Source organism: Harmonia axyridis, chromosome 3 (assembly GCF_914767665.1).
Source record: "Harmonia axyridis chromosome 3, icHarAxyr1.1, whole genome shotgun sequence".
Lineage (NCBI taxonomy): Eukaryota > Metazoa > Arthropoda > Insecta > Coleoptera > Coccinellidae > Harmonia > Harmonia axyridis.
Window position 1 is genome coordinate 27,593,029 of NC_059503.1, and position 27,281 is coordinate 27,620,309.

At 33.0% G+C, this 27,281-nt stretch overlaps 1 protein-coding gene across 3 annotated transcripts in view; it reads right to left on the reverse strand.

Moving 5' to 3' along the window:
- Positions 1-22,211, reverse strand: part of LOC123676758 (fatty acyl-CoA reductase wat-like) — a 32,678-nt gene extending 10,467 nt beyond the window's left edge. The window contains exons 1-4 of one of the 3 annotated variants that reach the window (XM_045612930.1): positions 22,054-22,211; positions 8,388-8,674; positions 5,201-5,449; positions 1,610-1,755 (exon numbers count right to left, since the gene is read on the reverse strand). In XM_045612930.1, coding sequence (XP_045468886.1) covers positions 1,610-1,755; positions 5,201-5,449; positions 8,388-8,633 — 641 coding nt within the window. In that variant the 5' untranslated portion in view covers positions 8,634-8,674; positions 22,054-22,211. The remainder of the gene's footprint in view (positions 1-1,609; positions 1,756-5,200; positions 5,450-8,387; positions 8,675-22,053) is intronic. The other 2 variants (XM_045612931.1, XM_045612932.1) reach the window with 2 other exon arrangements.
- Between the last annotated feature and the right edge of the window lie 5,070 nt (positions 22,212-27,281).

Sequence of the window (27,281 nt, forward strand, 5' to 3'; positions counted from 1 at the left end):
AACATAATACCAAAAGACTGAATGAAAATTCGCGTAGAAGGCCAACCCAAGATTATTTAGATTGATTTGATTCCTTAGAGAATATAACAAGCACAATTTAATCTACTTCTCAAGTGATCAATATGTTCCCTAAATTTCAAATGTTTATGTCTAAGACCTAAGAATATTAAATAATCTCTAACTTCAATATCATCATCATCTGTATGATCTAACTATGGAAAATTACAATCGGTCTTTTGGACATTATCAATCATAATTCCATAAAAAAACAACCTGTAACTTTTCTAAAAATCATTTGTTTTTTTCAATAAATTGGTAATAATTTTATTCTGTATTCAAATTCTTATTGGGAGTATTGCTATTATTTCAAATTCCAATAGTCTAAAATAATCATTTCAATTCTAAATCTCTGTGCAGTTACATGCCAGAGGAATGACTTTTGGTAGAAAAATACGAAATAAAATTGTAATATATTATTTTTTATTATTTTGTTGTTCGAACCCTAAACCGTTTCCAATGTATAATACTTATTCCATAGTCGTAATCATGGTAAAATAGATACCAATCAATAAATCTGCAGTTACTGGTGAAATGATAGTTGGCGTAGGCCATAGATTGACCCTAATACTGTTTGTTGAAAATATTTTTACTTCAATAGAAATAATACAATCAATTAATACATCTCTGTTTCATTTAGTTTCATGAGTACCCTAATTCCATTAAAAAAACACCCTGCAACTTTGGGATTATTCATTTTATAGAACACAAACTGCAGGTTCATACAAATTTGAATCCATGCATACATTTGTGTTACAAAACTACCCACTTTCCCTATTCAAATTCCTGATGGGGTTGCAACCCTCTCTAAGGGGTTGCTAAGAGAAACAAGCTTTAAATCCCAGATCATGACCCCCCTGTCATCAAAGTCGATCTGTTTGAGTGTTTTCACAAATTCTGATTCGTTGTTGAGTTATTAAGGGTGGACACTTTTAAATGAGACAGCCTGTATATGGCAACTCCACCATGCTTGCCTTTTTCTCGACAGTGGGTAGATATTAATTTATAACCACTGAGATGATATGAATTTTCTCTTCACACTTCTAAGGTTCTGTTATTGCAACGATATCGGCGTCTTCATCATCAGTCATCAACTGAATAATACATTTATCTATACTATTATTATAAAGAGGTAACTTTTGTTGGTATGTTCATTTGTTTGTTTATGTTTGTTGTGAATAGGCTCAATAACTACTGAATCAATTTAAAAAATTCTATCACCTGTCGAATGGTACACTATCGCCCAGTGACATAAGTTAGTTCTATCCGGATATTTCCATGGGATCGGGACCTACTTGAGTTTAACTGGAATAAGTCGGTGAAGAGAAAGCTATCTAAATTCTTTTCAAGTGTACGGTGGTTGATTATACTATACTTAAGTAAAATGTTCTACAAAAGTGATAGATAATAGTTTATATTCATAAATTAAAGAGATTATATGATCTGATGATTGATTTTTTGCAGGAATACTTAATTTGATATACCCAACAGTATTATGATAAGAAGATAAATGAACACGAAAAAGATCAACTGGTACTTGATGATTCCTCACCCTGGTGTCATTTTTGTCAGTCTATCTTCATCTATGGCTTCAACTAAATCCAACAGTTTGTCGGCGGCCATTCCACCCTCGTAGCACTTCTCATGTATTTCACTCCACACACAATGACTGAAAGCAGTGGATACATGAAGAAAAGCCTGGAAATAAGTAGATTATTATAAAAACGGTAATTCTCAAACACTTGTACAGGGTGTTTCACGTTTTACATCGGGTCACTGGATTTTGTGGCTTATCCTTCGAGCAAAATTGAAAAGTGACCCATGACAATGATAGTATTATAATCATTCCGGAATATTCATTGCCTTCCTTCGAATTTGAAGGGAGGCAATCCATCCAAAACATGGTACTTTTTGTTATGCGTTGTTGTCTAAAGGAAACATTGCCAGCTTCTTTCAGATGCCGTATGGAGAACTGAGGAATGTTGAACGTAATCGTATAATCGTAGGTTAACTTGGAAAATTGAACATATGAAATTGAATTCAAGGAATGATTTTCTCCAAAAATTAAATGGTTCTTCTGCTAGCTGATGCTAGCACTCTTCATACGGCAGCTTTGCCCTACACCTTGGCATTGGTAACCAGTGCTATTACATGTACTTCCGCCTCTTATAAGTAGTCAGGTTACAGTCAAGAAATCTTGAGATGAATTTCATTTCTACCCGAATTTATTTCCAATTGTATCTCACTTCCCAGATACTAGAACTGCCAGATTAATGTCACGAAAACCTTTATGGATTAATACTTTCCTTCAATCTAATGGTCACAAGGAAATTTGGCATAGGAAATAGATTTCTTGTAATGTCTATTCGTTGATTCTTCAAAGAAAGTTCCAATCTTTGCAGGAAAATTTGGTGTATTTCAAATCGAATTAGAAGAGGTCATGGTCGTTGCAATATTGTGCTCTTCAAATGGCATTTTATTTGAAGCCCTCTACACCTATACGGGGAGACAGAGATTCTGCTGAGGTTTTTATCTGTGCTCTTGTATCATTTAACATGAATATAGATTTTCAGGTATTTTATTTTCAAATTAAGATGGAGTACAAACTGTACGGTTATGTGAATTATCTCTAGAGGGCAGTGTACCCGGGGCCGGCGTTAGGGGTGAAACAGTGAAGCAACTGTTTTAGGCGCCTCTTTTCAATGGGCGGCAATTTAGCCCAGTTTGTGGCCACCCTTTCATATTTCTGAAAAAATATAGTCTTGATTCTTAAAAACAACATGAGTTTGGTCCGCTTTGCTGCGTTTATCAACATTTCCTGCAATAAAAATCTCCAAACCGTCTTTACTAAGCCGCCTGTTCAATAAATAATACATGGCAACCCAACCAATATAAGCAGCATTGCCTATTATTGAATGAGGGATGGATTGTATTTACGAAAAACAACACTTCGAATTACGTGGAAGTTGTTTACACATTCAACATATGAAAAATTCTAACGATTCTAAATTCGAAACTAGTTACTGATAAATGCTAAATGTTTTCAGCGTTTGTTTTTAATCCTTTTCAGTCCTCGAAGCTTTGCATGCCTTACCGCCCTTGTATCTTGTGATGTGCTAGGTAATCTTTCATCGATCGTATATGATCGATTGTGAATGTGAGAATCAGATATATTACTTACGCATTTTTCATCGGCGTCGAAGAAATCCAGGAATTTATTGTAGGCAAAAATGTCCGAAAAAAAAGAACCAAGTGGAAACGACTTTAGAAAGAAATGATTAGCAAAATCGCTAAAGAAATCAAAAATGGTGAATTATCATCGAGACAGGTGATATTTTTTGTTGGGGGAGTGTTTATTGATACTTCTTCAGCAGGGGTGCCAAAAAATGTTTTGCTTCAGGTACAGTGCTGCCAACCCTACCTAAATTTAGGTAGATCTACCTAAATTCGAACTAATCTACCTATCTACCTTTTTTGAGCTCGATCTACCTTAATTCAGCTCCGCGCGAACTTTACGGTTTTAGATCAACGAAAAACCGTTTTACCAGTAACGTGACTATGAAAAAAATGTATTCCTTATTAACGATTTCACATCTTAATTTTTACGCACGCCATTGGATACGAAGATCTCCGGAGATCAGCGGCGGAGTTTCAGAAACATACAGATGCAAAGAAAGGACCAAAATTGGTAATTAATAAACTGATAAATAACGATGGCTGAGCCTCAATACGCACTTGCTTGATAGAAAAATAGCGATAGTAAATATGGTTGCATGTACGTAGGAAAAATAGATGAATCGATCATTATGCTTAAAAAAAAAAATAGAATAAAATAAGATCGTCGAAAGGAATGAGATGAGACCCTCTGAATGCATCGAAGGCTGCTGTCGGGAAGCAATAAAAGACCCTTTTGGGTGTTAAAATAATAAAAGTTTTTGGACAACAAGCGATTTCTTGCAAATTATCCACATCTGTTGAAATGAAATATTTGAAAGACCAGTTATTCTTTGGTTCAAGTAGTAAAGAGAACAACTTTCTTTAAAGCAGGCTGCTTTAGTAGAATTGCTGAATCGGGATATTGCGATTTTGACGAAACAGAAAAAGTGTCGTTGTATAGGTAAGTTTTTTGCTGAATTTATCGAAAATATGAGTGCCGGTGATAATGGAGGCGAAGGAACAAGTCGTGGTCCATTACCGAAGAAAAGAAAGTATTACCAGACCTATAAGAGTGATTGGGAAAAATTATCATTATTTTATATATATTTGAATTTTAATTTTAAATTATTACATAAATATATTTCTTTGTTTTTCAATTTTTTTTTATTATGTGAATTCTCATACTTTTTTTTTATAATTCTATGGACTCAGTTCTTTCAAAACTCCTAAAAAAAAGGAAAAAATAATCTACCTAAATTTGGCAACATCTACCTAAATTTCGAACCTCTATCTACCTTTATTTGAGCTCAGTGGGTTGGCAGCACTGTTCAGGTACCAAAATAGCTAGAGCCGGCCCTGAGTGTCGCTTCCTATTCGAAAATACTACTACTTACGGGCGAACTTGTTTATATTGCTCCGTCTTATATCTTAACAGACTATAGAAGTTGAGGCTGTTACAATAGTTTGCGGACATACAGATGAACCATTTCATTCAAGATAGTCTCAAATGACGTGCGTGCGTGAATTTTGATAATAAAAACAAAAATATTCCATCCCAAAAGTGATCAAAAAGCTTTCACTACCTTTGGTAAACTGAAACGCAATTGATCAAATTTCAAAGAACACATGAAACAAAGAATAAACTCAAAAGAAAACATCAATCAACGGTTTCCACCATAGGTAATCATTACACTAATCTAAGTGTACCTCGACCTCGACAATTTCGAGAGAAATAACACACTTGATTGTCTTCCTTGATTTTTTTAATAACAGATTTGACATTGCTCCCAGAAGTTGTTCTTGACTTGTGCTCCTGGCCACAAAAAAAAATACAGAAGAGTGACTGACGTATAATTTTGGCACGTATGTAACCTATTAGATGAAATCGAATAATACCCAATAATTCAAACGCGAGTAAATATATCAGTAGAAACATTTGCAGAGTAAATTAACCTTTATCGCAGTCCGGAATTTCCGGGGAACTCACCTTCAAGTCTTTCATTTGTTTGGCTATGGTGATGAGATCTCTAACCGCTCTTACATTGATGTGTGCTGCAGTTCTAATATCTTGGTCGAAACGGACAGTGGCTGCGCAATGGATTATGAAGTTTGTTTCCCTGATGAGCTTGTCTATGACGTCTTCGTCCATACCGAGATCTGGTAGAGTGCAATCTCCATTGACTATCGTTACTTTATCTATAAATTTCGGGTACTTCCTCTTCAAGGGCTCCATGTTCTATAAGAAAAGTATTGCATACGCTTTCATCAGAATACTAGAGACAAATGGGGAGAGCACTGACGTGAAGTCAGGAGATTTTGGGTGCCGATACGCTCTATTAGTGATGACGTCACACACCGCCATTTTAATTCTCCTGTCAGATAGATAGATAGATAGATAGATATTTATTGGTGAGTTACAATAGAATTGTTTTCACAAGTCGAGAAATGAGCATAAACAGACAAAGTCATACAATACAGTGGGAATGTATAAATAGGTTTAAAATGCAAATAAATATATAAACATATAGGTTAAAAGGCGCATAAATATATACATATATAAAATATACACACATATAAAGGTATAAGCAAATGTAACTAAATAAATAAATATGTCAGTGTTCGGAATCCAAACAAACAAATTGTCATTCAAATTAATACGTTGACGTTGAAGAAATTGGCTTATTTTGATAAATAAGATTATTTGAGGAACGATTTTACTATTAATTGATAGAAAGAAGGCACGAGATTAATGCCAGTAAGTTCTAACTTGAAGTTCAACTAATAAACACGGCTTTATACAAAATCTGGGGAATGATACAGGATTTAAACTTACTGGTATTAACCACGTTCCTTCTGTCTATCAATTAATACTGAAATCGTTCCTCAAATACTCTTATTTATGAAAATAAGCCAATTCCTTCAACGACACCGTACTAATTTGAATGACAATTTATTTGTTTGGATTCCGAACACTGACAGGAGAACCAAAAATGGCGTTGTGTGACGTCACACTAATAGAGCGTATTGCACCCTTGGAGACACAGAACTGTATCTATGTGCTCTCTTAAAGGGTGCAATTGGTGCATGCATTCGAATATACACACAAGCAAAATCTTATCCAGACCAGATCGGTTTTCACCGAAATGTTGGATATTTCTTTTGCAATATTATTCTTGAATTTTCTTCTATTGTTTTGATGATGTGATCATCTTGAAATTTCGCACGAAGCTTCTGTGGTTGGAAAATATTATTTTTCTCCGATCTCCTTCTTGAATTTCGCAAGAAGCTTGAAAATGTTATTTTACATGTAAATGCGAATTTTTATTCGCATAGAATATACAGTTTTGAAATTAACAGGATAACAAATTTTTAAAGGCTTTACGAAACCCCCAATCGGAAAACCCAAGGCATACAAGATCTCAACCTACCAAGAAAATTGCTCCATTGGAGCAATCCTTCAAAAATACTGAATATTTTTCATGCAATGTTTCCTCTACCTAAATACCATAATTTCGGAGTACCAGCTACATTCTACATTATCTTGGCAGAAGTTGAAATTATACATCCAGATGGCTATTGGCTATACTTTGATAAATAAACGCTTTCAATTTGAATAATCTTTAAATGTTTAATTTTTCTACTACTTAAATATGCACATACCTCTAACATGAAACAAACATAAAAAGATTATTCGAATTGAACCAGTTCATTCAATAATAGCAATCGAAATGAATTATTTTAACTTTTGCCTTTAAAAAATTGAATGAATTGAATTGAGATCACTTCAACTCGTGCATCTAATCTAACTCAACTACCTCGCAAACTGAATTAGGTTATTCATTCATCAATCTATCTTTTCACCAGGAATTAGGTTATATAAGAACGATGAGTTGTCAAAATGAAAGTGAGGGAACTCATCTCAAACTACAGAAAATGAAAGAACGGTGACATATAAGTGCAGCTTAATTATGACTTGGATTGGTTGAAAGGAACGCTACTATTATCAAATAACCCACGTCTATTATTTTTTTATTAAATTCGCGGCAATTTTGGTATAAAATTCTGAAATTAATTCTCTTTATTTGCAATCTATACTAAAAATCAGAAGGATTGAAATCAGGACATCTCGTTGGCCAAACAAACTCATTTCCAAGACCAATCTATCTATGAGGAAACAGTTTTTTCAAGTATTAATGAATAAAAATGTTTATAAAATAAAAATACTTTGTTCAATACATGAATCAAGTTAAGTTTTTTTTGTATAAAATATCGCTTTTTTGAACTTTATATCATTTAACTCGTAATTCAGCCGAAAAAAATTGCTTTGCACCCCTACTAGTAATGCTAAATAATTAAAATATGAAATCTCCATATCAAAAAACATTAATTGCCAAATTGAAATTGTAAAAGCATACAAAATTATTGGAAAAATCAAAATCTATATTTAAACTTCAACCACCCGGTGTCCTGGTGAGTCGGAAGCCAGCCATATTTGTATAAGATATGCAGGGCAGAATGTATATTTTGAGGTTCAATATCTAAAACTGAATATTTTAAATGAATCTCCCCATACAAAAAATGTGATTTCGAAATTTTGATACTACTTTTTGAAATTCTTTTGAGTGATATCATGGTTCATTATCTAAGAAAATATTTTAATTCAATCAATAAATAGTAATAGGAATTACAAAAAAGAAAAATTCATCTTAAAATTTGTATAAGTTAGAAACTAGACTTTATTGTTCGCGCAGACAGTTTGAAATCGATCAGAAAGTATGCGAATTGAAAAAGGTTTAATAATTGTCAGAAACTTGTTTGAGGATTTGCTGTAAGAATGAACCTCACCTACACTTCCGAAATAATTGATCTGATTTTGTGCATTAACCAATTTAACCGGTGAAATCAAAATCTAGTAACATATTGAATCATTGCTTCTGAATGATTGGTACATACCAAATATAATTGTATGGTATTTTCCGATTCAAAAAAAATGTAGTACTATTAATAGTATATACATGTTTAATAAAAAAAAGGCGTCTTATACTTATGTGTCTATTCCGTGATGTCGTTGGAAATTCCGAACTCACCAACACAAATTTTGTCCTAATTAGATGAATTAATAATCCATACTTTTCCACTGCTAAATAGAAACCAGTTTATTTGAAAATACTTACAGGACCGTCGAAAATTGTCTCCAATCTCTCCTCCACATTTTTGCCTTTTTTAGGTCTCATCAACAAGTATATCCTTTTCAGTTTTGGACAAGATCTGAGAAGTTTTTCCAAGAACATCTTCCCGAGAAATCCGGTAGCTCCAGTGAGGAATATTGTCCCATTTTCGAAGACGGCTGATATATTGCTTTCAATACCAGTATTCTCCACGTCGTCACCTCCTCTTGAGTATACGTTGTTAATGTCCATTTCTTTCGTGCTATTTTGCTTTTTCCTTCGTTACTACTATTCTGAAACACAAGATATTTTATGGAAAATTTGGCAGATTAAAAGGATGATATGATTTAGCAGTTCAGTTATACCACCGAAAAGTGCATCGGTATCTAATAAATATAATCAGATTTTTACATGATTGTGCGGTCGTTCCTCGAACAAACCGCTCTATCATTTTTTATTATCAATTCCAATCTACTAATTCTATCGGGATGGAATATTTCATAAAGATGACTAAAACACTGGTGTGCTCAATTACTCTTGGAAAACTTTAAGATTAAACCGATCACTCGGAATCGATGAAAATCAAGAGTACACTTTCCAGAAAAAGAGCACAAACTACTTTAATTGACCCAGAACTTTTCTGTGGGATAGGTAAATGTATCTACAAGAAAGAGTTTCAGGAGAAGGCAAAAACCGAAAGAGAAACACTCTATTGGAATCCCCCTGGTCGGATCATTCCAAACAGTTTCATCGAAACTTCAATACTGCGAGATCTAGAAATATCCGGATCCTAGCAAGAATATGCTACACCTCTTCACTGGATTCCTTACAAGGTACCATCACCTCAGGAAGCACCTTATGAGAATGAGAAGCAGAAAACGACGAGTGTAGATTCTGTGGGGAGGAGGATGAAATTCAGATCACCTGGTAACCAAATGCCTCAAAAAATACTTTGAACAAGAGACTCGTAGAAGTGAAGAAGCAACCTTCTTATCATAAATTAAGGTGGAAAGTTTGCTACACCACGTGGTATATGTTTTGTGTCTATGTTAGTTTGCTTTCAAGTGTAAGACCTAAAAGTAATGAGTGACTTTTTGGCTAAGTGCTTGGATGGTACCTTTTAGTACAGTAATACTTCGTTAAGACGCTCTCGTTTAAGACGCTTTTTCGTCGGTTCCTTGACTTTTCCTATGCTAATACATAAAAATAGTACTCGGTAGGAGGTATGTTGTGTTCGATAAGATGCTCTTTTTCCGTCGCTGATAGACGTTGAAAACAAATTCAAATGTTGATCAATGAATGGCAAACACGCGTTGGGTATTTGTTAACATAACATTAAACATTAGTCACTCTCAGTCTCAAGCTCGTTCTTGCATGACAGGAGATCTGTTTAGAAAATGGATTCAGCAGTTTGGTGCCATTTTAGATGAGCAGAACAGAAAAGAAGAGTTATTCTTTTTATTGACAACTACCCTGCACATTCAAAGGACATCCCTGTCACTTAAAATGAATTTCAGATTCGATTGTTTCAATGACCATTCTAATTGTTCATGAAACAGATCAAAGTCTCCTTTCGGTGATCTGTAAAAGCCTATAAGGTTAGTAGTCGTTCCAAATTCATCGATGGCCGATTTTGAGATATAGTTTTCAAATTGACAATATGTTTATATTTGCAATTTTTTTTTTTTAACATTGTGTCAAAACCCTGTATCCAACATGAGCCGATTTCTTTCGTGTGAAAGCGCTAGCACCCTCGAAATTTGCTACCACACTATTTTTGAACTGCTCTTGTCTCATCAGTCTCATCCAATGTGAGCTTATGCACTTAGTAGGTACTGACTATTCCGTCAAAAAACTAAAAACAGTCAACAATAACAAGGACGAGATTTGAATACCACTAAAACAGTGTTGTAATGAACTCATTACAGCATTATTTTCAGTTATATTTTTCGTTTTGTGGTTGTCCACACTGACTACGATCCTATCAACTTTCAACACACTTCAATTGTCAACATGATATGATTTGGATATAGTGAAATGATTCGCAAAATTATTGGCAATTTCTCTTAATTCTGGTGGTGTTAAATTCATTTCGTCAGATAATTCAGGAATTTAATGCGTAATTATAAATTATTTCAAATTTGAAACGTTCAATTCAAATTCGATAATCTGTCAATTTTCGTAATAGTCACACCAACTGCCAAAATAGAATACAAAAATCACTAATGGCAAGTTGCACCATTTGCCTAAATATTGATTAAAATTTAAACATTGATTACTCTCTGATTTCTCTTAAGAAATCAGAAAGTAATAAATGTTTCAATTTTTAATCAACGTTTAGGCAAAGATGTTAATTTGAAATTTTTATTGAATTTTGACAATATTTTACAAGAATTGACTGAAATAGGGAAAATATCGTCTAATATTCGTTGCAGAAGGCAATTCCAACACTCATGCATTCGAAAACTGTCTCCTTCGTCGCTCGTTTTCGAATTTCGCATTCGTTATGGAGCCCTTTCTGCAACTTGTTTTGGAACACTCTATAATTTTTCCACGATAACGTTGCCCTCAGATTTGAATTCGCAATTCATGAGACAAGTTGATTCTCCGTATAATCTATCGTTGAGTTGAAGGTTAAAACGCTCATGTTTCTTCAGATTAACTTTTAACATTTCTAAAAGATTCCTTCGGCCTCAAGCTAAATCATTAGTATCCTCAAATAGGATTTATTTCTTACCATGAATCATGTCAACCCACCACAAAGAAGAGGTGTACGGAAGTATTAATATATCACTCATTTACTCAGATCGAAAACAGGGAAAAATACATTTTGATGTGTCATAATTTGTGCTGGGTTTTTCTCTGATTGGTTAAGCGATTAATACTCTATTATTTAAAGTGAGATTTGTTGCTTATTTCCAGTTTCACAACTTGGATACTCAGTCGAAAATCAGATCACGAAATACGATATGATATCTAATTGGTTGTGTCCTAACTATAATTTCATTCGAAAATTATATACCTACAGAAAAAAAATCTCGACACTTTCCGAAGGCCATTGCATGAGATGATTTCTGTTTCAAAGAATCAACGTAAAAGTATGTAATAATTTTCAAGTTATTGACATTGTTATATTAAAATGATAATAATTAGTGATTTATAGTCATTTGTCTGTCGAACAAATTATATACTGAGGCTTAATGAATAACAACAGAAATTGCAAGAATATCGAGAGTAAAGGTCACCAACGACACTAAATGTGAATTAACCGTTTAAAAGCGATACGATGAAAGGAAATTGGAATAGCGACATTCGTATTACAAAGTATTCATATGATTTCAGATGAATTATGTTCCTCTGAAATCGTTCAAAGAAAACAATATTCTACAATAGTTTTTCCACAAAGTGAGTGAATTCTGAGTAAGTATACCCAATACTCATCTGAATATACCTAAATAGGCTTACTGGTTCACAAATTCACATGATGTCTAGCACTCTTTTCAAATATCTGTAATTTTCGATTTTCGCGTTTTTCAAAATTCAGCTCCATAGCTTTTTCATTCATGAAAAATTTGTTCAAGATCAGTAAAGATTTTTCCTTTTTTTTGAAAGAATGAGATGTCATTAATTGCAACATGTAACCTTCATTTCATCCTAGATTTCATCATATTTCAGTAAAATTAATATTGTGGCATAATTTTTAAAATTGATGGGGACTTTCTTATATTACTGAAATCTCTGAATAAGAGTAACAAAATGGAGAATAATTAAGTATATAGGGTTTTTCACTAACAAATGCTCATATTTTCAACTCAAAAACTACGACACTTGAAAAAAATACACTAAATTCTATGTTGAACTCTCTTTAAATACCTGTTTCAAATATTTCGTAAAAGCCATGATGTATAATAGCTGATGTCTGAAAATGGCAAAATTTGGGAAGCATTTTGCAGTATAGAAACGATTAATGCAAAAGAATATCTGTTGGTTGTATCTTCATCAAAATCGTATCGCTTATCTTTACTTAAAACCGAGAAACCCAATGCAACCTACGAATTTGTACACCATGAACATGGCTGCTTATCAACTATTAATTGATCCAGTCAAATACCAGTTTTTCAAAATAATCACACTCACTCCAACAATTTACAATGTACAAACATTCCATATCTCATTCTTCGAATTCTATCAGAATTTTTAAACTATGCTCAGATTCGAAGCAATTAATTTGAATAGATACTAGGAAAAGTACTTCTTACCATTTTGGAACCCCATAAATTAATGAACACACGAAAATGGAAGCATATTCAAATCAGTAATCAGTTTGACGTGCAACTTAAAGGTAATCACGTCTTTTGGAAACCTTCATAAACCTATTTATAGGTACTTCAAGAAAGTGGATGTCAAAATCAATGAAATTAATTCAAATAAGATCTGAAGTGGTGATCCAAAAATTTTATTTCACGATAGATTGGTGGTGTAGGATCAGAGAAACAGGAAAATGATACTCTGTTAGTTCACCGACGTTTCGGACAAATTTATTTCCACCCTCAGGGCTCTACAAAATTTACAGAAAACATCATTTGTAACATTGATTAAGGTGTTTACAAAAATAAAGCATTAGGTACTAAAAGTTATTGACTAGAAAATATCACAGAAAACGATGGTCTGGCAGACCATCGGAGAGCTAAATACAGGGTGTTCCTAAATTGAAGGTAGGTACAAAGGACAATAGGAGATTCCTTAGATAATTCTAAGAAAAAAAGTTCCATAAACACGTAAACGCTTAGTTTTCTTTGTAGTTTATCTTTTTACCCAATTTTTATTGATCTTCGGTAAATAAATACCAAAACTTATAATTCATTCATTTATCACAGTTTACTAACTGGATCTATGTATATGATAATTTGGATACGATAATGAGGATTAAGTACTAGAGAATTTTTTGGGTTTTTTTCCTCGAAATCGGTAACAGATATACAAAATTACAAGAAACCAAAAGTTCTGTACTGGACCTGAGATTCTTTTCGCATTCTTTCTTTATTTCCTTAAGAAGTTTTCGTTAGAATCAGACACTAGTTTCGTCTCAGAAGACGTCCTCTCGAAAGGGGATAGAAAATTGAAGAATCAAATATTTTTTTATTGCGATAAAACTCAAAACTTCTTTGAAAAATTTATTCATAAATAATGTTCGAAATGACCTCCGTCATTCCTTATATAAGCACGTGTCCTTTTTCTAATTTCTTCAGTTGTTACTTTCTGCCTGAAATTACTCTCAATCTTCTCTCTGTTTCATCTTTTCTCTCCACAAGTTGCGCATGTGTATGTATTTCCTTTTCATATGGATATTATATGTATTTTCAACTTCTCCAAACATGAAAATCTCACGGTGTTAGATCCGGACTTATCGCTGGCCTCGAAATAGGTCCTTCCTTACCTATCCACCGATTACGAAACAATTCGTTCAAAAACATACGAACATTCAGCCTCAAAAATTCTTCATAATTTTCTAGTTTTGAGTTATAATAATAATATTTAAGTAATAAGGACTTTAGCTATTATATTGCTCCCATCCGAACATTAACGCTAAATTTCCTTTGGAATGATGTTTCCTTTTTCAAATGTGAATTTATTTTCGACTATTAATGTAGGTTGTGAAAATTAGTCACCCCTTCCCTAGTAAATCTAGCTTCGTCCGTCCAAAATTTAGCATTCTCCCTGTCACCATTCAGGATAAATTGGCAAAATTGGAGTCTTCTAGTATAGTCACCATCTTCTAATCCTTGTTCTGGAGTGTACCTTGTGATAGGGATGCAAACTGTTTTTCTTCAGCACCGACCATACATTTTTGTGAGATATTTCAAGATCACTAACAGTCTTACGTTAGAATGCAGTCACCAGTTTCGTTTCAGCAGAACTTTTTATGAATAATCTTTTATATGTTCAGCTCGAAAAATTGTAAATGTGTACTGGGTTTTTCACCATAATTTGACCCCCCTTTAACTTTGTTACTGAAAGAGGTACAAAAAAATGTTTTCTACAAAAGTTACACGAAATCGACTATTATTTTTTAAATGATTTCACAAAATGAAATATATACAGAGTAGGCAACATATTGATAGCAACTTCATTTTTTCAAATGGAACACCCTGTATATTTTTCTATATTTGACTAGCTCCTTTTCCCCTGACTTCGAATATATAACATATGTTTGTTCTATCTCTTTTATTCTGGGTACCACAGAGTTTCAAATTTTGAGAACCACCTGGCGTGGTCAGTAATCAGTTTTCAAGTGGTAGGCTGCGATAACTCAAAATGCCCTTTTTTTAGTTAACTCGTTGGCAACGATATGACATATAGTCAAATTGCCAACGAGATAACTCAAAAAAGGGCATTTTATGAAACACCTGGCATGCTCAGTAATCAGTTTTCTTAAAATTTGAAACTCTGTGGTACTCAAAATAAGAGAGATAGTCCAAACCTATGTTATATATTCAAAATCAGGGGAATAAGAGCTAGTCAAATATAGAAAAATATACAGGGTGTTCCATTTGAAAAAATGAAGTTGCAATCAATATGTTGCCCACTCTGTATATATTTCATTTTGTGAAATTATTTTAAAAAACAATAGTCGATTTCGAGAAACTTTTGTAGGAAAAATTTTGTTGTACCTCTTTCAGTAACAAAGTTAAAGGGGTGGTCAAATTATGGTGAAAAACCCGGTACCTTATCAAAAGGAATCAAGATCCCAAGTATAATATAAACCAAAATGTACCTCAAAAAGGAAGCATTTGCTGACCCTAGTTCATAGGAATTTTTCTCATAAAATTATGTTTATACCTCCAATCCAAACCCTGTATACTGTATACTATATCATTAGCATGTAAATAATAGTGGAAATCATTCTTGTGATTTTCATAAAAAAACACAAAATTAGAACATAAATTGTAAACTGTAGAACTATGAAAATCGCAAATATATATTTGCGATATATATTTGCGATTTTCACGTTATATTGCAAGCAGAGAAGTGCATCGTACGACGACCTCATAAAACGCATCTCCATGGATTTCTCTGCAAATATTTCCATGTGAGAAACGAAGAAAAAGAATTGGAACTAGTTCCGATTTTCGCAAACCAGTAACACTGCACGCTTCAGTAAATGGCGCAAGAACTACGCACGTCGTTCGCTCACTCATTACTTCTAACCTAGTTAATTCAATCAAGATGTGTTGCTTTTATTTGATTTGCGCTAATTTACGAAGAAAAACTTTTCATACTATATGGAAACAACTATGCAAACATATTTCGGTTTATTATTCATTTTCACAGAATACCTCAATAAAAAGAATAATAATAATAGGCCTTTATTGACAATGATAAGAAATATTTGATCCACATATTATCAAAACAAAATATATTTTATTTAAATCACAGGGCGCAGTTCAAGTGGATGTAAACCGTCTGTTCTTCCACTCAAACCCTGAAGAAAAAATAGCAATTGAGTATTATTGTGCTTTATGTCAAGAAAAAAGTACAAGTACTCTGAAGAAGAAAAAACAGAAACAAAAAACAATGGTGAAAATAAGAAATAATGATTTAGATCCAAGATCCAAAAACTCATCTCACAGGTGCACATTGTTCACTGAACAGCATGTCCCAGACACGTTTTCCAAATGAATGTAGTGATAATGATTTCAGATGGATGAATTGATTGTACAATTTGTATACGCAAAAAGTAAATGATCTTTCGAAGAGGACAAGCCTATGATGAGAGGCTGATATAAGTCCACGAGTTTTGATATTCAAATTGTGAATATCAGATATGTATCTTATCTTCCTGTGAAGATATGAAGAAGTTGCTATGATAACTATACGAGCTGGAGAAGAAAATTCAAACCTGTTCACCATATTGAACCATCCAGCTTCCGGCAATTTATGAGTTATCCTGTAGAACTTCCTATAATGCCGTGAATAAACCTCAAACAAGAATTTGGAATTTTTTGAACCTTTCCAATTAATTCCTGGTCTAAACAAGCGGAAAAAACTGGTGAACAATGATTTATTCGAAATATCATGAAATGAATATTTCAATAAGGGATTTGAATTTGGGGTTATTCGTTTTGAAATTCGAATAGATTTTCCAAAAATTCATAGCTCTGAAACGCATAGGATAAGTACTCCAAACATTGAAAAGAGGAGAAAGCACTACCATGAAGTCGGGAGCTTTTGAGCGCTCATCATTCATGGGCCACACAATTGTATATATGTATATGTGGTTTCCAAGGGCCTGTAAGTCCCATGAATGACGAACGCTCAAAACATCCTCATTGCATTGGAATTTTATCATTTTATCGATATGATTTTCTAGGGCTCTGAAGCCGTTCACAAAAAATTTCGCACAACTTTGAATTATCATTCTATTTTTACAGGGTGTTACCAAATTAAACGTGGACCTTGAAGGAGGTGTTAGTACCACTCATTTGTTGTTGATGGAGAGGCCCTATTTATTGATAACCGAAAACCAACAGTTTCCGAGATATTTGATTTCTTGTATTTTCCAAAAAATTTCTTACCTTACATTATTTTTCGTCAATTTTTTCTACGTTGACCAAATTGTGTTTGAATCATTGATTATTTTCATCCGAAAAGGATATGATATGTATAAAAAAAGCAAAACTGTGCTGTATTACCTGTTTAATAAGAATTTGTAATATTTGAAAGTTGGTAAATGAAGAAAAGAATAGCAAATTTCTAATATGAGTTTGTCTGAAACTTTCGAATTCCACGATTCAAGTATGGCACAATTATTTCAAAAACTTGCCAAAGTCCTTCATTCCCTAAAAAAGTTTTGATTTGAAATGGGGAAAGAAGCAAAGAAAGGAAAGTAATGAATTACAATTTTTTTTATTGAACTCAAAATTTCAGTAGAAAATGTATTCATAAATTAAGTTTGAAATGACCCCCACTATTCCTTATACAAGCACGTGCCCTCTTTCTTATTACTTTAGTTCTTACTTTCCGCCTAAAATTTACTCTCAATTTTCTCGCTGTTTCGTCTATTCTAACGGTGTTATATCCTGACTTCTCGCTGACCAAGAAAATAATCCAAAATTATAATCAAATTTCTCGACGTAAAAAAATTGACAAAAATTCAGTTAAGTGAGAATTCTTTTAAAAATCACAAAAGTTCAAATATCTCGTAAACTGTTGACAGCAAATGAGTCATACTAACACGTCCTCAAAGGTTCACGTCTAAGCTGGAAACACCCTGTATACTCGGGAAATTTCAACTCGGAGCTGTTGTCACTCAAATATTAGGTTTTTTTCGTATTTTCTATTTTTCTATCAGCATAAAATTTTACACAAAACAGTGGTTATTCTATAAGTATACACTTACAAATTTTCAAGTCGATTGGATCTGTAATTGCAAAAATATTGGGTAATACATTTCCAATGTTCTTCTTGAACTTTCTATGGTCCTAATGATCTGATTAGCTTGAATTAGGCAAGGAAATGCAATTTTTTTATAGCTACCCTCAAAATCTCAACACCGTCGGTTTTGTGGTCACCGAAATATTAAGTCATATTTTTTCGATATTCGTCTTGAATTTTCTATGATTTTTCTTAAGCAATCAACGAGACTTTCAATTGTCATTTTACAGACAAATGCATATGTTTGTCAGAATTTGAGATCAGAATCTACCATGAAATTTTCAAGTTTCTAGCTTTTCAGTCGAACGGACAAACACCCTTGAATTTGACCACAAATTGATTAGAAACTTATCATTTGAGACCATTTCCAGATCGAAATTCGAAAAATACAGAAATAATAGATCCATCGCTGAATTTGGTGCACGTTGAACGTTTATGCAAAAAGTAAATTAATCAAATTCAAAAAGTCATTGGTAATCGAATATGAGTCTTGAAATGCAAATAGTGCAATTGTATTTCTGCATCAAACAAAAACAATCTTCAATTATAATAGTGGATGAGGTGAATACTGATCGATTCGAATTAATGATCTTTTGTGTGAAAATTGGAAAATATTTCAGCCAACTTTGTTTAATGTCAAGGCCGTTCCGATGTCAATTTATTTTCATTGTTTTTCATCCTCTAAAATATGGATATGCAACGGAAAGATCCTTTCAACAGCAAACCCGTTGCAACAGAACAGAAAAAAAACAATCTAGCATAATTAACTTTGAGGAGAATGCATTCATATGAAATTTTTGTTTTCAAATTTCTTCGATTGCTTTTGATTTTCTTTTCCATTCAGAAACCTTTGAAATCATATGGGAAACAACACTCCAGTTTCATGAAATTTACACGATTTATATTTCGGAGTGTTTGCAATCCAAAAATACAACAAAAAATTCCATCTGTTTGTTTCTCTCTGTGCCTGCTGTTAGAAGCTTTTCTCGGTGCATAAATTTGGTACATAAATCAGTTGATACACCACATCGAATATCCTCACTTCTGAACAGGATTAATAAAATTTCAAGGGAAAAATTGTGTAATCAAAAGCTTTGCTATACCTACACATAATGATGAAATGGCAAATATTCATTATAGTGAATATAATAATTTTCACCACAAAGTCCAAGCGGTTATAGTTTGGGAGTCATGTCTTCTTAAATTTTTATTAAGATTTTGGGAGGAATTATCCGGGATCAAAATTACTGCTCTACAAATTCATCAAATTTTTATATTGATCTATATATTGAAAATTTTTCAATGTTTTCAACTAGGTAATGTGGAAAATATGCAAATTTCAAGTTCCTTCAAATAAACTGATTACTAGGGTGGAAATAAAATATTTAGTTTTATGAAGAAATTGATAATAGAAAGGGAACAGACGGATAATATTCATTTTGTTCGAATAACTTCAAGACACCAAAATTACTGAATAAGGGCTTGTTATCATACAATATCTTATTGATAACATCGAATAACATTGTAGATATATTCATGATTGATGAATTCATTTGAAATTTAAATTAACATAATAAAAATGCAATTCGCTAGAGTCAGAGTTAACTCATTTATATTGAATCGAAACCAAAATGACAGTTACTATATTTCCACTAATTCTTCAAATAACAATTGTTTCGCTATACAGTGTCTGTAAACAACTGTATAGAATTCAAAAGTGTGAATATAATAGTTGTCATTTTATTTTCGATTTAAAACGAATATCCATCAAATAAAGACCGATTTGATCCAATATTTTGGTAATTACAGAATCGGAATATGGTTTTCGAATCAAGTCTTTCTAAATTAAGGTAATGAAGTGAGGCATTAGGAACTGATAGACATCGTAGACACTTTCGAAAGTATAATTATTCCCACAATTACTGAACTTATCTGAGATGATCCCAGATGAATGAAATTCCTTCAGAGAAATATCAACTACAAAATGATTACTATTCGTCAAATACCTTTCGACATAACGAAGAAAATGTCGTAAATATGTTTCTCTATTTCAGTATCGTAATGACTTCATTACAGTTCTAAAAACAGTGCTGTAATGAATTCATTACAGCATCGTTTTCAGTTATATTTTTAGTTTTGTAGTTGTCTATACTGACCTCCAATCCTATCAAATTTCAACAAACGTCAAAAATTGTCAATATAATATAAATTGGTTTTAATGAAATGATTTTCAACATTATTCGCAATTTCTCTTAATTCTGTTGGTGTTGAATCGATTTCGTCAAACATAATTCACGAATTTAATGCGTAATTGTAAATTATTTCGAAATTCGAAACGTAGGTACGATTCACATTCAAATTCCGTAATCTGTCAATTTTCGTAACAGTCACACCAACTGCCAAGATAAAATACAAAAGTCACTAGGATATATAATCTGAATTTTTCATTGAATTTCGACAATATTTCACAAAACTTGACTGAAATAGAGAAAATATCGTCTAATACTCGTTGCAGAAAGCAATTCCAACACTCATGCGTTCGAAAACTCGCTCCTTCGTCGCTCGTTTTCGAATTTCGCATTCATGTTGGAATAGGAGCCCATTCTGCAACTTGTTTTAGAATATACTATTTAGAGCTGTTTATTCAATATAAGAAATTTAAATGCGAATGTAATCCCATTCAATCTAAAGGAACTTCACTGAATAATTTTCAAGTAAGAATTGAATGTATCGTGACATATCTTCATCTATTGCGAAGCTCAATATTATTCAGAAAAAAGTTTCAATTCAACTTCCCTCATCATTTATACTTGCAATTCTAACATTTTAATTTTAAAATTTGAAGACTAGAAGATTATTAAGAATTATTTTGACACTTCAGGAGGTAATTCCTCACAATATTCTAATATGAATTGTTGAATCGTTTTCAAGATACAAGATTTGAAGTTTTATTTTCATTTTGGTTTTTTCAATAACTTTCGAACGAAGCAACAGTAATCGAATAGGTGGCGCCCCCTACAAAAAACAAAACTTCCTACTTTAACGTCAAATTAATTTCCAAAGCATTCTTTGGAGAAATGAAAAAAAAAATTGAATAACTTTAACACGGGTCGATTATCAGACTTGAAAGACTTGTGAGAATGATAGCTTGTTTACTCGTTCACAGATATGATTGAGGAATCGATTAGTTTACTGAAAAATGTGCTAGAGATACGCTCAAAAAAGTCATGAATCTTCATGAGAAAAAAGAGATATAGGTGGCGCCCCATATGAATGAGAGCAATCATAATATCAGGTTCGAATTCAAAACCTCTAAAAATCTCTCAATACCAATTTTTGTTCAATTGAGGTCAGTATTTCGAAAATTAGTTAAAAAAACTGAAATGGAAGCGATTCCGGACATATACTTATTGGAACAATTCATATTAGAATATTGTGAGGAATCACCAAGGGCGTAGAAATGGGAGGTACTGGGAGTAATTAGTAAGATTTCCAAATTATAAAATTTCAGAATTCTCTCAAATACGAAAAACGAAAATTCTTCCATGAAATGAACCAATAATCTTTTTACTCTTCTTTAGAAAAAAGAACTACAAGAAACACCCTATATCTCGAAAACAAAGCATTTGCGGGACAATGTATAGGACATTCTATTCTTAAAATTAATGAAGGAATTTTTCATTTCTCTTCGTACCCCCAATATAGGAACAATCGAATGGTATGAACAATCGAATCAAAAAAATTGTATTTTTTGATTCAAATTTCGTTATCAAATCTTTCTTGAGTAAACGTTGTCTTAAAAAAATGTTTTTCGATTACCCCTCTAAAAAAAAAGATCAACGCCCTTGTGAATCACCTCCTGAAGCTTGTCATAGTGCTTTTGAAACATCTTGTATAAGGCGATGAATGAAAAAGACAAATTTCAATGAAAATTTGAATAAATTTAAATATCACATTACCTGAACAACCGAATGATATTTGAAAACTGTTAATTCAAAACAATTCTACGAATAACAATAAAAGACGCAATGAAAATGGGAAAAATCCTGGAGTTCACTGAAAATGAATTTGAATAGACCAGATCAGTATTGTAATAGAAGGGATGTATTTCATACTTCGAACGTCTTTTAAACTTGCTTGCATCGAAAAAATGTAATGAAGAAAATAACTCATAATGCTTGGTATGAAGAAAAATAAAAATTTAAATTGCAAAAATATATATCAGATATCTACTCACGTAGTTTACTTCTCAAGTATACGTAAAAACACGGAACCTGTTGGATCACTGTCATGCACCTGTACAGTATTATCGTTGCATGTACTACTGAGAGGATTCCCTAGGTATAGTCAATGCAGCTCAATTAATGATATTCCCCTTCTGCCTGATACCTACCTTCTTGGTTTTTAAAACGCGTTGTTTGTAAACTTACCAGTTGATTGATTTCGAATATTTGCGATTGGTTTTTCACTGACCTTAAGTGCGCCCTGGGTGCTATCACGCCTCCTCAACCAGTTTGGTCTCTATTAACTTAATTGATTCGTTCACCTCCAGCTTAAAATATATCAAATTGTCTTTGTGAGCAACAGCAAAGTTTGCACAAAGTTTATTGCCGCTAAATTGGACGCATAACATGCAAATTTAACATTCCATAATCATGTAAAAAATCTATATGAAAAAATTGATCTGGTCCACTAGCATTATCATGCCTTCCTAATTATATGTCTATCACTGCAAAAATTCATTTTTTGTTTGAACTTATGATTTTATCTGTCAAATTTCATGGACAATATCTACGTTAGAGTAGCAGATTATTTTAATCCATCCCAATTTAATGTTTTTTCAATGAGTAACCTTCGGAATTGCTGGGGACAATTTCAATTCCGTGAAATGTTTACAGTCGTTTTATTTTTTTATTCAATAGTATAATAAAATCAAATGACGATCATACGAACCTATACAACATTTTAAATGGATTCGGTCATTACTTGATGGAAATTCATGATAGATAAAATAAAACATATTAGTCAGTGGATATTACTTCATTTCATTTTATTAATAAAAAATTGAATAATTACTACAATTAAAAATGACAACTTGAAAATCAGTGTTGAAAATTTGCAGGATATGTTCGGATCTTTAAGGATACCGTTCAGTTCATTAATAGGTCAAATCCAACTATGTAACAATTCGAAATTTTGTTTTTTTGTTAATTTCATTACTGCATATATTCGAGATGAAAATTCACCTTTGAAGTTAAAATGATGATTCGAAAAGTGGTTCAAAAATCCAAACTTCGAAGCCACCGCTCTTAGTAGGCAATTGGGTAAATATGATTATTATATTAATAAATTCATAACTCCAAAACTCTAAAATTTCTAAAAAAAAAGAGATACATTAAGTCTCATCGTAGCAATACATTTTTCAATTTCATGTTTATCTATCTATTTGTTGTTAAGTTTTCGAGATATACATTTTTTTTTATTTTGTTTCCTCGATTTTTTGCTCTGGAAATTCTTGGATCCTACCTAGAAAAATCAAGCCTATAAGCAAAACAAGTTTTAGGTAACCAAAACAAATGCTACAATTTTAGGGTGAAAAGGTACAAGAACAACCTCATCTGGTCATCTGGAGAAAGAAATCCCTCCACAGATAAATCCATTTAAACTTCTTGGAAAGAAATAATGATAGAAATAGAAGATACATTATAATCAAACCCAATAGATTCGAAAAGCCGAAGAAGAATCATCCAAGTACATCATGAACATATAAAGATCTCTGAAAATAAAATATGAGCTAAGAAAAAAAAATTGGTCAGCCCCAGCAGTAAATAAAATTCAGAATTACTGGTTGAAATAGGTACTTTACAGCAATCCTCCTACATTTAGCAAAACATTTCCAAAGAGCACTACAAGATCTTACCAAAAAGCTAGGTTTCTTCACTTGAACTTATGCATCCTGAAAAGAACTACACAAACACAACAGATCCTTAGAAATATAGACCGATAACCTCATTTTCAATGGAAAAGAATTATTATATCAAAATGTAATATGTAGTGTTGATATCTATTCATAATTCAGACAAATTAGCAAAGTGTCAGTAATGATAAAATCGCGTATTATTGAAAGTTTGCAAAGTAATCAAAATATTTGAAAAAACTCAAATGATTATATGATTCTTCTCTCGTTCCAATAAATGCTCATCATCCTCATCTAGACTTCTCTCTGGCTTTGTCATCGAGACAGCTCAAAGATAATTTAAAGGATGATGGTTTCAAGGGATTCAATTTTAGAAGAACTAACCTCTCGTTGCTCTATGCTGAATGCTAACTGGGATTTCTCGACTGAATATCATGATATTAATTTGGCCCATGTAAGATTCTATGAAAACCTGAATTGTATTCTGGCAGCATGTTTTCCCAAAACATCGGGTAGGAGGTCCTATACCAACCTTGGTTCACTGGTGAAATTATTTTTAAGTTAAGAGACAAAGATAGATGTCGATCTAGCTATAGATCTATAGGTTGCATTTCATTCCTTTTGGAAAGCTTCGCAGAGATCTAAAAATGATATCTCAGTTGCTCGAGCCAGTTTCTGTCGGGAGGCTGAAAATAATTTGTCCAGGGATCCATCTGAATTTTGGGCTTGTTTAAATAAAGTTCATCTCTTCCGGTTCATGTTTGCTTCCGTGAACTCTCCAAGACATCAACAAAACAAGGCTGTTTTGAGCAAACTCATCCTATTCCCAATATTATTGAATATTGTGTGTTGATAAGGAGTAACATGATTGCTGGACCTGATAAAATACCAAATTTTTTATTGAGGGGCTGCGCAAAGTCTTTGACCATGCTTTTGAAGCTATCACTTGCTAAACTCTGTTTTTCGGGTATTTGGAATGAGGGAAAAGCTCGGGGAAAGTGTTCCCTGTTTTCAAGAATGGCTGTAAGAAGACGTTGAGAACTATAGACCAATTGTCATTCTGAGCAATTTCAGTAATGTTATCGAAAGAGTATAAACAGTGAAACCTCTTTTGGCGGACATTCCACATAAGTGGAAACTCCACTCAAAAGGACAATCACCCTGGAACCGAGAAAGTTTCTTGTAATATTATACTCACGAGCGGACACCACTATCGGATGAACACGGACACCATCATTTGCTCAGCAGTGACGAAAATCCTCTCAGATACGGACGCGGAATTTTGAAGAACGTCAAAGTTATGCTTCTTACCTCCTAATTGCACTTCGGTGTGCCAACTTTTAGACCAAGGCATTACACCCGGACTTGATTTTGAAACATGTTCCATCATAAATACATAGTGCTTTGTCGGCATCAGAATTATCTAAATATAAATGTTTTAGAAGCACTTTATTTGATAAAAACGACTTGCAACAACGTTTCCCAAAGGACTATACAAAATTGCTTCGCTAAAGCAGGTGATAATAAAAGTGATAATCAGCACGGTTTCATTAGAGGTCGGTCCACTGTAACTTGTTTTACTCAGTATGTGTCCACTGCTTTGGATGAGACCTATCAAGTGGATGTTATATATACAGACTTTTCCAAGGCGTTTGAGACGCTGGATAATGAAGATGTTCTGACAAAGTTGTCTTTTTTTGGCTCAACAAAGAATTTAATCTTTTTTTCTGGAATCTCACCTTACAAATACAAAATGATTCGTTCAGTGTTTCAGATTCAGTTCATTCGAGTTTTTAGCGTCGTCTGGAGTTCCGCAAGGATCTATTTTGGGGCATCTACAGTTTATGTTATTCATAAATGATTTTAATTTATTTTGATCTACCTGTTTCTTTTGCATGTTTATTATTGTTATTTGTTTCGCCGTATTGTTTTCAATCAGGATCGTTGGGATCTTCAGAATGGCATTGATAAACTAATTGATTGGTGTAGGAAGTACTTGCTTTCATTAAATATAAAAAAGCGCCCTTTGGTCGTGTGAAACCTAACATTTTTTTCAGTACAAGATTGAGAGTAGTGTTTTAAACAGAGTGATTGAATCTGGCTATTTTATTTAATCAAGGGCTGACTTTTGTGCCACATGAGAGTGCACTCTCGATTTCATGCTTAGGAACTCCAAATACCTATTTCAGTCTGGAACCCTTTTTCTCTTTTTTACGGTGCTTGTAAGTTGACAACTACAATATGGATGTGTAGGGTGACGCCCTGGATTTAAAGTTCACATTGATAGTTAAGAGAAAATAAAGAGGCGATTTCTGAAGTGGGTTAGTTTCACAATTTATGGCATTTATCGAAATCGTGGCAAACCACAAAAATATTTATTGAATAGATTTCATGTGAACTCCTTAGATATACGCGGGGTTTATGTTAGAATTATTTTCCTATATAATATTTTATGTTCTCAAATCGATTGCTCTCACTTGCTAGACTCAGTAGATTTGCACGTCCCGAGTCTGCCTGTTTGAAATATAACCACGTTCTACCTGTTTTAGAGTGGTAATTTCTATGAAAAGCTATCTGTTTTTTATATTTTTGTATTGTTTATTGTAATTTTATATTTTTCCGCATTCTGTAATTGGTTTAGACTGTAGGATGTAATTAAATAAATAAATGAAATATTTTGGGATCAGTGAATGTTCTGAACATGCTTTTAGAAGAAAAAATCAAATACACTGGCGAACAAAAAAAAAGGGTCAGTAAAATTGATCACTGTTACAATGAACTCACGTGTTCAAATTGATATAATAGTATTTTATTCTTCATCTATCTTTCAACAGAAAATCAACCGAATATGAACAAAATGTAGACATATGGGCTAAAAAAAAAAGATTTTTCACGATAAATTTATCGTTTATCAGTTGCTTTCAACATTTAAAATTTTGTTATCCACTCTCTGAAAGAAACAATTCCATAAAATGAGTATACCAATTAAAGGTTGTACGAGAATAGTAATGGCACTTATTGAAAATGGGTTGGGTCAGAGATCTGTTACTAGAAGAATGAATGTTAGCCTATCTACAGTCCAAAGAGTATTGACAAGGCATCAGGAGACAGGCTGGCCAGAAGTAGTTGAGGTACGACAGATTCATGATTTCCACAAGTGAAATCGCTATCTTGCTGCTGTTAAAATTCGAAATCGATTGATCAAGGTACATCAGGTAAACAGTGAATAGACCATGAGAAGAATCTCAGAAACGAATTTATGACCATACAGACCTTCAATAGGTCCAGAACTTCTCAGAGAGCATCGAATCGATCGTCTTCAATATGAACGAGATCAAATAAACTGGTAAGAAGCTCAGTGGGTCTAGAGGTACTTTTTTCTGATGAATCCAGATTCAGCATTCAAGGAGCAGGATCTGTTATGGTCTGGGAGATGTATTTTCAGGGGACCGCAAAGAGTTGATTTTTATAAATGAATCTTCAACAGCAGTAAGGTACACAGAGGAAATTCTTATGGACCATATTGTACCTTATATACCATCTCTGGG